General features: G+C 50.0%; 2 protein-coding genes across 2 annotated transcripts in view; both read left to right on the top strand.

Annotated features, from left to right (window-relative positions):
* Window positions 1-12,796, top strand: part of ormdl1 (ORMDL sphingolipid biosynthesis regulator 1) — a 192,687-nt gene that overhangs the window by 38,055 nt on the left and 141,836 nt on the right. The window lies entirely within an intron of this gene.
* On the top strand, window positions 3,740-6,000 carry LOC117389379 (E3 ubiquitin/ISG15 ligase TRIM25-like). Its single transcript, XM_033987046.2, has one exon. It carries the CDS (start codon window positions 3,832-3,834, stop codon window positions 5,458-5,460), a length of 1,629 nt encoding a protein of 542 aa, XP_033842937.1. The 5' UTR covers window positions 3,740-3,831; the 3' UTR covers window positions 5,461-6,000.

Here is a 12,796-nt window from a genome sequence, read left to right as displayed (position 1 = left end):
ATGGTGTAATGTGCCAAGTGTTAAAAGCCATTCTAAATAAATCAGTTTTAAGTTTGTCTTTAAACGGAGGCAGGTCAGAGATGGAATGCAACTCTATGGGCAACGAGTTCCAGAGTTTAGACCAGACACTGCAAAAGAACGATGGCCCCACTGTTTGCACCGGGACAGGGGGACCTCCAGCAGATTGTAGACTCTGCTGGGCTGGTGAGGGGTCAATGTCACACAGATAAGGTGCAAGGCCATTGAGTGCATTAAAAACGAATTCTGAACTGGACAGGGAGCCGGTGCAAGGACAGGACAGGGGTGATGTGGTCATGTGACTGTTGGTGAGCAGGCGAGCTGTAGCATTTTACACGAGCTGCAGGCGGCGAAGACCAGCTTGGTTAATCCACACACACGGTTACAATAGTCTATGCAGGAGCTGACAAAGGCGTGGATGGTTTTCTCCAGGTCACCACGGCTCAAAGGTTTGACTTTCTCCAGGAGGCGGAGCTGAAAAAACTTGCTCTGACCAGAGTTAGACCAATTTTACCCCCAAGTTTTTGACAAGATTAAAGTGGGGGCCCAGAGCAACAAGACCAGGAGCTGAGATACTGGGCAGGTTGGATGTTCCAAACACAATGCATTCAGTTTAATATCTAGACATCTGTTGGATTCCAGACTGTCAGAGGAATTAGAAATGACTGGCAGGTAGATTTGTAAATCATCTGCATACAGATGGAAGGACACATTGTGGTTTGAAATGACTGCGCCTAAGGGCAACATGTGCAGAGAAAATAAAACGGGGCCCAAAATGGATCCCTGTGGCACTCCAGATAGATTTTTTTTGTGTGCAATCTTGCAGGGTTTTTTACAGCATAATGGGCTTTGTGTGCTGCGTCCTGATTGGCTGTTGGACTGTAGACCATTGTGTCGTGCGTCCTGATTGGCTGTTGGACTGTAGACCATTGTGTCGTGCGTCCTGATTGGCTGTTGGACTGTAGACCATTGTCCATCAGTCTCCTCTGTGCCGTGTCTCCTGTCCAGTACAGAATGTGTTCAGACAAATTTACATAAACGTTGGATCTCAGTGTGACTCTGAAGTGCTGTACGTTTGCAATTTGTTTTCTCCCCCGACAAAACCCACAATGTCGATGAAACGTTCTGCACCGACAAAGACGCCTACGAAGGTTTGAACTTTGAGAGAGTTTAAACAAGAGAGAAATGTGAGAAAATGTTAACGCCTGTGTGAGAAAAGTGTATAAAGTGTGTGGTGAGGGGTTTTACAGACAAAAACAGAGAATAATGTAAAAAATAAAGCTGATACTTCATGGATTTCATCTGTTGTGGGTTATTTTTAGAACGTGACGCTGAGATAAACCAGGGACCAGTGGATGAACATGAACTGGCTGGAGAAAGAGTCTGAAACTTTGACAGACCTTTGGCCTAAATCTCACTCAGTTAATGTCTTTTCCAACTAGACCTGACCCTAGAAATGTAAATAAAGACACACTCATTGATGTAATAACAAACAAACCCCATAATTATGAGGCAAAAGATGTTTTTCTCACCTGATTTTAGTAAATATGATGCAGTTGAAATACAAAAGTGAAAAAAGCACATGTTTAAAGGTCAGAAGATCATATAAACATTTGAATGAGCTCCTTCATCTGTGACCTGTGTTATAGTGAGATCAGGTTAACATCAGCATTCCCCGACCCTGATATGGCCTTAAATATTTGTATTAATACATATAATGAAAATGTACACAGACATGCGTTTGGCTTCACAAAAAGGAAACATACGCCAAGGAAAAGCAAAACTGGATATGTTGGTGACACAAATCCAATAAAATAATCTGGTAACAAACGTTTTTACCCACACCTGCTCCTGTTTTTAATGTTTTATATGGACCTGCTGCTTTATTTAGTTGTTTTTTCTGCTCGTATTGTATTTTAAACTCCATGAAACGAGAGCCCGAGTGTTCTCATTGTGTTTCCCTGTATAAATAAAGATAAAGAAACAGAAGGAGCACCACCCCGGCCTGACAGTCCAGAGGTTCTGTCCCCGACGTGTCAACCAAGACCCACAACATCCACAGACTTAAGATACTCAGGACAGATCTAATGGAACCCCTGGAGCCACCGAGGAGCTTGAACCATCTCAGTGACTTCAGCCAAGGCCATGGACGAGTCTCAGTCCAAGTCCTCAGTCTCTGCTTCCTCCTCAAAAGACACGACGGTGGGATTGAGGAGATCCACAAAGTATTCAAACCAGACCTCATCAAGAGTTATTTTATTTGAACGTATTATAAACAAGTTAAAATGTTCATCTTTTTATATTATTTATGTGAATGATGTGATTTTAATTCAAAAACACTCAAATGTCTTCCTCCAGACCTCATGCTTTTCCTGACAGAGGATTGGCTGTGGACTCTTCATTAAAAACACTCAAACTGATCACGGAACTTTAGACACGAAATTTGGAGCAAGAAACACAAAAGTTCAGATCATTTCATATTGTCCACATAAAGCTCCAGTCACTTTAGACTCACAGAGGGAAGAGGAACCACAACTTTTACTCGAGTAAGAGTACTGGTACTTGAAAATAACACATTCTCCTTGACTGGTTCAAAGTTGGACACTGCCCTCTACTGGTGAATGTGGTCAGGTGAGGGATTTGGGAACAGCACAAAGTCAAACAACTTTAAACAAAAATAGTTTATTGAATGTTTGAGTAAAATGCAGTGAGAGATTTTGAACACACACAAATCCACAGGAACACGAGCTGCTCTCACTGTAAGAGCCTTTATCGTTTCTCATTTTAGATTCAAACACAAACAAAATGATCATCTCAAAACTCACTTTTTGTCTTTTATAAAACCAGACTTATTATTCATAAACTGACCTGCACAATGGTCCAAAACTCAACCAGATTCTCAAATAAACAAATGATCCATATTCATATCAGCCAGGCCAAGTTACAGGTCAGATCTGTGGAGAGCAGAGCCATCTCACAGTTAGAATGCATTTTTAAATACAAGCTTGACAAGTTTAATGCCAAACTGTGGAACATCTCCATAGTGACAAGCAGGTGACGGAGCCCAACCTCCTGTAACAGCTCAACCTCAGTGTTAGACGAGTGGAACGAGTGGAACAGGTTTTCATGTTTTTACAATTCAGACTTGGTTTGGAACAAGGAACAACTTTTATGGCACTTTAAATTCATGATTTCAACACATTCATTTCACAAAATAAAGGTGTTATTTATTTTGAATCATAACCATTGTGTCATTTCTATTCGTGACTCGACCCTAGAATGTGCTGCATTAAACAAGAAACTGCATTTGAACAAGACTCATTTGAGCTGCTCCATCTGTATTAAATATGATACATATATAGAATTATTTCATTTGACACGTCATTGTACTGCACTAAAAGTGTAATAGTAACTAGACACAGAAAAGTATTGAGGTATTAACCAGTACAACGGCCAACTGGTCTAGACCGAGACTAAACCAGGACTAAACCAATAAAGAAAGAGCCTGATGAAGGTGGTGTTTGTTGATAAGTTTATAAAGCCTGCCTCCTCACACCAAAGCACTGTGGCACTACACTGATCCTTTACACTTTGTTCCTCTTTGATTCTCTTTTGTATAGTTTGACTTGTGCCCAATGACCCTGTGTGTGTGACTGTAAACTGCTCACACAGTCTCTTTTGAACTCTGATAAAACATGTGTGTGTGCCTTTAAGAGGCGTGGCTTCCTGCTTCCTCCACACAGAGCTGTGGGTGCAGCTCTCACTCTTAAGTTTCACTTCTGTCCAAGTCAAACTGTTTCTGATCCAGGAGAGATGGCGCAGAAAGCACTCGACCAAGAAGCCTTTTCCTGCTCCGTGTGTTTGGATCTACTGAAGGATCCTGTGACTATTCCCTGTGGACACAGCTACTGCAGGAACTGTGTCCAACAGCACTGGGACCAAGAGGACGAGAAGCAGCTCTACAGCTGTCCTGAATGTCGCCTCAGCTTCAGCCACAGGCCTGTCCTGGGTAAAAACATCATGTTAGCAGCTGTAGTAGAGCAGATGAAGAAGACAGCGCCCCCTGCTGCCCTCTGCTATGCCGGACCTGAGGATGTGTCCTGTGATGTGTGCACTGGGAAGAGGCTGAGAGCTGTCCAGTCCTGTCTGCAGTGTGTGGCCTCTTACTGTGAGCGCCACCTACAGCCTCATGATGTAGTTGCAGCTTTTAAGAAACACCAGCTGGTGGCGCCGTCTCACAGGCTCCAGGAAAACATCTGCTCTCAACATGACGAAGTGAAGAAGATGTTCTGTGTCACAGATCAGCAGCTCCTCTGTTACCTCTGCTCTATGGACCAACATAAGGGTCATGACATAGTGACCTCTGCCTCAGAGAGGGCTCAGAGGCAGGCAGAGCTGCCGGCCAGGAGGGCCCTGCTGCTCCAGAGCCTCCAGCACAAAGAGACAGACCTGAAGAGGCTCCAACAGGAGGCCCAGGACATCAGGAGCTCTGCCCAGACAGCAGTGCAGCGCAGCAACGACAGCTTCAGAGACATGGCCCTTCTCCTGGACAAAAGACGCTCTGAAGTGGAGCAGCAGATCCGCTCCCAGGAGGACACCCAACTGAGCCGAGTCCAAGAGCTCCAGGACCAACTGCAGCAGGACGTGAGGGGGCTGAAGAGGAGCCTCTCTGAGCTGGACACACTGGACCTCACCCAGGATCATAACCAGTTTATACAGCGCTACGCTTCACTGTCCCCACACACACAGAGCACAGAGCCAGCCACCATTCACACAGGGGACCGGGGATACTTTGAAGAAGTGACCAGAGCTGTGTCCAAGCTCAGGGACAGACTCCAGCTCACTCTGAGTCCAGTCCAGGTTTTACTGCCACCAGCTGAACTCAGCTCCAGAGAGGACTTCTTATATTATTCTACAGAAATCACTCTGGACACAAACACAGTTTACAAATATCTGTCTCTGTCTGATGGAAACAGAAGAGTAACATATATGTTTGAAGACCAGAGTTATACAGATCATCCAGACAGATTCAGTCACTTGTATCAGGTCCTGAGCAGAGAGAGTCTGACGGGCCGCTGTTACTGGGAGGTGGAGTGGAGCGGGGAGTGGAGGGTTTATATAGCAGTTTCATACAGAGAGATTCAGAGGAAAGGAAACTCTGATGAATGTGGATTTGGAGACAATGATAAATCCTGGGCCTTACGTTGTCACAAAACCAGTCCTTTATTTTTGTTTAACAAAGTCGTGTCCCAGGTCTCAGGTCCGGTCGGGTCCAGAATCGGGGTTTACCTGGACCACAGTGCAGGGGTTTTGGCGTTTTACAGCGTCTCTGAAAGTACCATGAGCCTCCTCCACAGAGTCCAGACCAGGTTCACTCGGCCTCTCTACACTGGGGTCTGGATTGGTCCTGGATCCACTGCACATTTCCCTAAACTGAAATAGCAGCTTTGTTCTCCACAGTTTGATCAAATTTGTGCCTTTTATATTTGACTAATTTGACTATTGACTATTTTTGTGTTGAAATGTGAGTTATTTTGTCAAACTTTTCTAAACTTGATCAAATATGACATGGGGAGAGTTCAAATCATGACAAAATCCTGATCTAATAAAACAGGCCATTTTCCACAATATTGAGTTGATTAGTGTCATTCTAGTGTTTTTATCATGACATAACTGTACTGTTTGTGTAGTGTGTGTTTTTGTATGTCTCAGGGACTGCAGATGGAACACAGCATCTCTTCACTGTTTCCTTTGAATTCTGCAGACTAATAGTGTTCATACTGTTACTGCAAAACTAAACTCAGACTCTACATATTTGACATCTACATTTACATCTGTTTTGAACTTTGAACTTGATTTACACTTTCAATTCCAATGTTGTTCCTCATGTAATGTAAGTGTATGTAAGTCTCTGCTGTAAATGTCAAAGTCATTCTGTTATATCATGGGACTTTTCAATCACAAACACATTCACAAATCAATCTGTTTTATGTGTTTTTTCTGACTCAAGATAAAGAAAGAGAAGAGTAAGAGGGAGGGAGAGAGGATGGTTAGAGGAGAGGACAGAGAGAAAGAGAGAGACAGAAAGAGAGAGGGAGCGTCCACTCGTTTATCTGGCTGATCCAGCTGATCATCATTACAACCTCATTACACATAAGTACTGCTCCTGTTTATAATGTGAGCACCAACAGAAAAAGATTTACAATCCCCTGGCGTTGTGTCTTTGGACATGACACTTTTGTTGATGTGGATCTTGTGTCACATTCCAGCAGCATCTCATCATTTGTCTGATTTTGGTCTTTTAAACAGGACTTCACGCTTCTCACCTGGTCCCTGTCTTCACTATCATCTTTACCTTCCTGTTACCTGTCCTCACCTGTCACCTGTCCTCACCTGTCTTCATCTGTCACCTGTCCTCACCTGTCTTCACCTGTCCACACCTGTCCACACCTGTCACCTGTCCTCATCTGTCACCTGTCCTCACCTGTCCTCACCTGTCACCTGTCCTCACCTGTCTTCACCTGTCCTCACCTGTCACCTGTCCTCACCTGTCACCTGTCCTCACCTGTCACCTGTCACTTGTCCACACCTGTCACCTGTCCTCATCTGTCACCTGTCCTCACCTCTGTTATTCATTTGTCTTTTCTCAGGTGTTAGGGGCCAGTCCCCCATGGGCCCTGGGGGGGGGTCTCTCCTCGTTTGTCTACCCAGCTGCACATGGCGCTGTGCCCTGAGGCTCCACCCACGAATGAGGCGGGACTATAAAAGCCTGACTGTGTTCACACGCACACTGTCTCCTCTCACAACCTATAGACTTAAAGAATCCACTGAAGAAAAGACCAGACTTTTATTCAAATCTTAAATATAATGATGTTAATGAGAAAATGAAAAGGTTACATCACATATTTAAACAGGGTCAACGTCTTTAGTGTAGAAGGACAAAAATATACAAGAGCAGTGATTAGGACCAAGTCTTTACTCAAACAAAATGAGTCAAAGTGAAGACAAACAGCGGCTCATTTGTCCTGTTGAGTTTAGATCAGAATGTGGTTCTGCTGGTCTGTCAGGCGCTCATTAAAATGACACGAGTCAAGTCCAAATGTCTCATGTCTTTGACTGTTTCTACTGTCTCTGTCTCCAACATGAAGGCGGCCATTTTGAATCAATATATGCAGATGGACAAACCCTAGGGTAAGGCTCTGGGGGTGGACGAGATCCGTCCTGAGTACCTCAAGTCTCTGGATGTTGTGGGGCTGTCTTGGCTGACACGTCTCTGCAACATCGCGTGGCGGTCGGGGACAGTACCTGTGGAATGGCAGACCAGGGTGGTGGTCCCTCTGTATAAGAAGGGGGACCGGAGGGTGTGTTCCAATTACAGGGGAATCACACTTCTCAGCCTTCCCGATAAGGTCTACTCCAGGGTACTGGAGAGGAGAATCCGACCGATAGTCAAACCTCGGATTCAGGAGGAGCAGTGTGGTTTTCGTCCCGGTCGTGGAACACTGGACCAGCTCTATACTCTCCATCGGGTCCTCGAGGGTTCATGGGAGTTTGCCCAACCAGTCCACATGTGTTTTGTGGATCTGGAGAAGGCATTCGACCGTGTCCCTCCTGGTGTCCTTTGGGGGGTGCTCTGGGAGTATGGGGTCCGGGGCTCTTTGCTAAGGGCTGTCCGGTCCCTGTATGACCGGAGCAGGAGCTGTGTTTGCATTGCCGGCAGTAAGTCAGACCTGTTCCCGGTGCATGTTGGACTCCGCCAGGGCTGCCCTTTGTCACCGGTTCTGTTCATTATATTTATGGACAGAATTTCTAGACGCAGTCAGGGGCCGGAGGGGGCCTGGTTTGGGAACCACAGGATTTCATCTCTGCTATTTGCAGATGATGTTGTCCTGATGACTTATTTGAGCCAGGACCTGCAGCACTGGGGCGGTTTGCAGCCGAGTGTGAAGCGGCTGGGATGAGAATCAGCTCCTCCAAATCCGAGGCCATGGTTCTCGACCAGAAAAAGGTGGTTTGCTCTCTCCGGGTGGGTGGTGAGTCTTTGCCCCAAGTGGAGGAGTTCAAGTATACTGAACTAGTGAGCTGACGTCATTTCCGGGTGAGTGCATTCTGTTTTGCGAGTTGTATATCTAGCGTATCTAGCGTCTCTCTCCTGAAATTGTTAATCCACGAATCTTTACAATTTTAAAAAGCAGTTTCTAACATCTACACTAGTGCCTGAATACTTCGCTAAACCACCGAAGTTTCATTCAGCATCTATTGCTCCGCACTTCGTGGATTAATCCCCTCTATCTCTCGGTTCAGCCTGAACTAGCCTAGCCGACTAGCATCATGGCTGAACCGTCCCCCTCTTCTCTCGCTTTTCCCTGCCCTGGTTGCCATATGTGGAGTGATGACCCTGGCTTATTTGATGATGATAGGGACAGTTGCGTTAAGTGTAGTGTAGTGGCAGTCCTGCAGGCCAGGGTCTCAGAGTTAGAAACGCGGATCCGCTCATTGGAGGCTCTGACCCCGAGTTACAGTCAGGTAGCAGCAGTAGGGACCGCGGACCGCAGTAGCTTTAGCGTAACTAGTGAGACTAGCCCCCCAGCGCAACCCGTGCAGCCGGGATCAGACCAGGACAGGTTTGTGACGGTTAGAAGAAAGCGTAGGACAGGCCAGGGACACAGGGCTGAGAATAGGACTGTAGCAGACCAGGGACACAGGGTTGAGAGTAGAGAGCTCCCCGTCCAGAACAGGTTTGCTCCCCTGAACTGGACCCGGGACACTTTAGTCATAGGGAGCTTGTCGTAACGGTGCGGATAGGACCAAAGGATGCAGACCAGAGCAGTTTTAACAGTGTTTATTTACAGCGGTGAAAATGCAGTCTTTAAACAGGTCACAAGAGCAGGTACAGGAACCGGGGAGCGGGAGACGGGTCAGGCGGGTGCGGTGCAGGTAGAGGCGGGCAGGACAGGACCAGGACGGGGATAGAAGCAGGTGCGGTACCAGGGCAGGCGGATCAGACGAAGACCAGAGCGGGGAGCGGGTGACAAACCAGAGACCAGGACCGGACAGGAGACGAGACGAGCAGGAGACGAGACGAGCAGGAGACGAGACGAGCAGGAGACGAGACGAGCAGGAGACAAGACGAGCTGGAAGCGATACCGGGACTGGAACGTGGCGGCAGGAGCTGGGCGAGTAGAGGCAGGAATCTGGAGGGTGCATAAATCCAAATGAGCATTTGCCGGAAAGTACCATATAACAAAGCTTAGCAAGAAACATTCACGTTTTACACGCGGACGGTCTGGCACCGAGTGTAGACTGCCAAGCCTTCTTGTACTCAGCAGCAGGTGGTGGTGATTAGGCTGATGCACCCCAGGTGTGCACGGGAGGAGTCAGGCACTCCACCAGCTCCAGACACACAGGTAGGGGAGGGGGAGAGAGCACGGGAGGACAGGGAAACTGACATCATGACAGTACCCCCCCCCTAAGGTCCACCTCCTGGTGGACCCCCAGGCTTGTCAGGATGAGCGCGGTGGAAGTCTCTCACCATGTCGGGGTCCAGAATGCGTGCCCTGGGCACCCAGGATCGCTCCTCCGGACCGTAACCCTCCCAATCGACGAGGTACTGGAGGCCCCTACCACGGCGACGAACGTCAATCAGGCGGCGGACGGTGAACGCCGGGTGGCCGTCAATGACTCGGGCGGGCGGTGGGGGATCGGCCGGAGGGCACAGGTCGCTGGTCCGGACTGGTTTAACCTGGGAGACGTGAAAGGTCGGATGAATCCGGAGAGACGGGGGTAACTGGAGGCGCACCGCCGATGGATTTATGATCCTCATGATCTTAAACGGTCCCAGGAATCGGGGGGACAGCTTACGGGAGTCCGTCTTCAGCGGGACCGTCTTGGCGGAGAGCCAAACCATCTGGCCAGGTTGGTATACGGGCGCCGGGACACGGTGGCGATCGGCCGTCGCCTTAGTGCGCGCTCCAGCCCGAAGAAGGGCCGCCCTGGCCTTCTTCCAGATCCGGCGACAGCGCTGGAGATGGCGCTGAACAGACGGGACGGCGAGGTCCCTCTCCTCCGTGGGAAAGAGAGGGGGTTGATATCCCAGCGATGCCTCGAAGGGGGACATACCAGTGGCGGAACTCACGAGGGAGTTGTGAGCATACTCTATCCAGGGCAGGTGAGTACTCCAGGTCGCGGGGTTGGCGGAGGCTGTGCACCGTAGGGCCGACTCCAGGTCTTGGTTGGCCCGCTCCGTCTGCCCATTAGATTGTGGATGGAACCCGGACGTGAGGCTAACCGTGGCCCCCAAACCGTCGCAGAAAGACCGCCATACCTGAGAGGTGAATTGGGTCCCTCTGTCGGACACGATGTCCACCGGGATGCCGTGGAGTCGGAAGACATGACTGGTCAGCTGGTCGGCAGTTTCTTTGGCTGTGGGGAGCTTAGGCAGGGCAACGAAATGGGCGGCCTTGGAGAAGCGGTCCACAATGGTGAGAACCACCGTGTTCCCCTGGGAAGGGGGAAGGCCCGTCACGAAGTCCAAGGCGATGTGGGACCAAGGGCGACGAGGAACTGGGAGAGGATGCAAGAGACCAGAAGGGGGTGAGTGGGAGGCCTTGGCCCGAGCACATACCTGGCAGGCGGCGACATAAGCCCGGGTGTCTGTGTCCATCGTGGGCCACCAGAAGCGTCTCCTGAGGAGGGAGAGAGAGCGACCGGCACCAGGATGGCAGGCGAAACGGGAGGCATGGACCCACTGGAGCACCTGAGACCGGACAGAATCGGGAACAAACAGTTTACCTGGAGGGCCGTTACCTGGGTCGGGGTCGTTGGTCTGGGCCTCTCGGACGGTGTCCTCGATATCCCAATGGACCGCGGCCACCACACACGAGGAGGGAATAATTGTTTCTGCGGTGACCGGGCTATCCTCCAGGGCGAACTGGCGGGAGAGGGCATCGGGTTTGACGTTCCGAGATCCGGGGCGGTAGGTGAGGAGAAAGTTGAAGCGGCTGAAGAAGAGGGACCAACGAGCTTGACGGGGATTGAGGCGCCTGGCGGACTGGATGTACTCCAAGTTTTTATGGTCGGTCCAGACGATGAATGGTTGCTCCGCCCCTTCGAGCCAGTGGCGCCACTCCTCCAAGGCCAGCTTTACGGCAAGGAGCTCCCGATCCCCCACGTCATAATTGACCTCGGCCGAGGACAATCGCCGGGAAAAGAAGGCGCAGGGACAGAGGCGGTTGTGGGGGTCGAACCTCTGCGAAAGCACGGCCCCCACTCCCGAGTCGGAGGCGTCGACCTCCACGATGAATTGCCGTGAAGGGTCGGGCTGGTGCAGGATGGGAGCGGAGGTAAATAGTCTCTTAAGCTTCTCGAAGGCTGTCTGCGCCTCAGGAGACCAGGCAAACGGCAAAGCAGGAGAGGTGAGTTTAGTTAAGGGCGAGATAACCCTACTAAAATCCCGGATGAAACGTCTATAAAAATTGGCAAAGCCGATAAATCTCTGGAGCTGTCTCCGGCTGGTAGGAACGGGCCACTCAGTGACAGCCTGGATCTTTTCAGGGTCAGCTCTTACTTGGCCCCGCCCCACAATGAAGCCCAAAAAGCTGACCTCCTCTGCGTGAAACTCGCATTTCTCAGCTTTCACGAACAGTTTATTCTCGAGGAGGCGCTGGAGAACCTGGCGAACGTGCTGATGATGCTCCTGGGGGGACCGCGAGAAAATCAAGATGTCATCCAAGTAAACAAAGACGAATCGGTTAAGGAAATCACGGAGCACATCGTTGATGAGGGCTTGGAATACGGCAGGGGCGTTGGTGAGACCGAAGGGCATAACCAAGTATTCGAAATGTCCCAGGGGTGTCTTGAAGGCCGTCTTCCATTCGTCTCCCTCCCTGATGCGCACCAGGTGGTACGCATTCCGCAAATCCAACTTTGAGAAGATGGTCGCACCGTGGAGGGGCGTAAATGCCGAGTCCAGTAAGGGAAGCGGGTATTTATTCTTTACAGTTATATTGTTCAGACCCCGGTAATCAATGCAAGGCCGCAGGGATTTGTCCTTCTTAGCCACAAAGAAGAACCCCGCTCCCACGGGTGAAGTGGACGGGCGGATGATTCCGGCAGCCAGGGACCCACGGATATAGTCCTCCATTGACTCGCGTTCAGGTTTAGACAGGTTATATAGCCTGCTAGATGGTAGTGGGGCACCCGGCAGGAGGTCAATGGCGCAGTCATATGGACGGTGGGGCGGTAAAGAGAGGGCCTTGCTCTTGCTAAAAACCTCCCCCAGGTCGTGATATTCAGCAGGCACCGAGGACAGATTGGGGGTGTCTGGGGACGGATCAGCGACAGGAACGGACCTCCCGGCCGGAGGGAGGGCGGACCGAAGGCACTTGGCGTGGCAATCGGGACTCCAGCCCGAAACTCCGCCCCTGGCCCAATCGAAAACAGGGTTGTGGGCGCGTAGCCAGGGGTAACCAAGGACCAGAGGAGAAGCGGAGGAGGACAGGACATGAAACTGACGGTTCTCTTGGTGGTTGCCGGACAGAATCACGGTGACAGGTTCTGTGATGTGAGTGATGTGCCCCAGAAAACGTCCATTGAGCCCCTGGGCATTTAAGGGGCGTTCGAGGGGCTCCAGGTAGACCCCGAGCTGCTCCGCGACTTGGGCATCAATAAAGTCCCTCTCAGCCCCGGAGTCGATAAGGGCGGAAACGCATAAGGTCTCTGTGCGAACGCACAGGGTGGCGCTGAGCCGCAGTCTATTAGAAGAGTCCAGGATGTGTTG

This window comes from Periophthalmus magnuspinnatus, chromosome 21 (genome assembly GCF_009829125.3).
Source record: "Periophthalmus magnuspinnatus isolate fPerMag1 chromosome 21, fPerMag1.2.pri, whole genome shotgun sequence".
In the NCBI taxonomy this organism is placed as follows: domain Eukaryota; kingdom Metazoa; phylum Chordata; class Actinopteri; order Gobiiformes; family Gobiidae; genus Periophthalmus; species Periophthalmus magnuspinnatus.
This window is presented reverse-complemented; position numbering and strand designations above follow the sequence as displayed.

Excerpts from the sequence above, each read along its gene's own strand:
- LOC117389379 (XM_033987046.2), top strand. The coding sequence starts at position 3,832 with ATGGCGCAGAAAGCACTCGACCAAGAAGCCTTTTCCTGCTCCGTGTGT.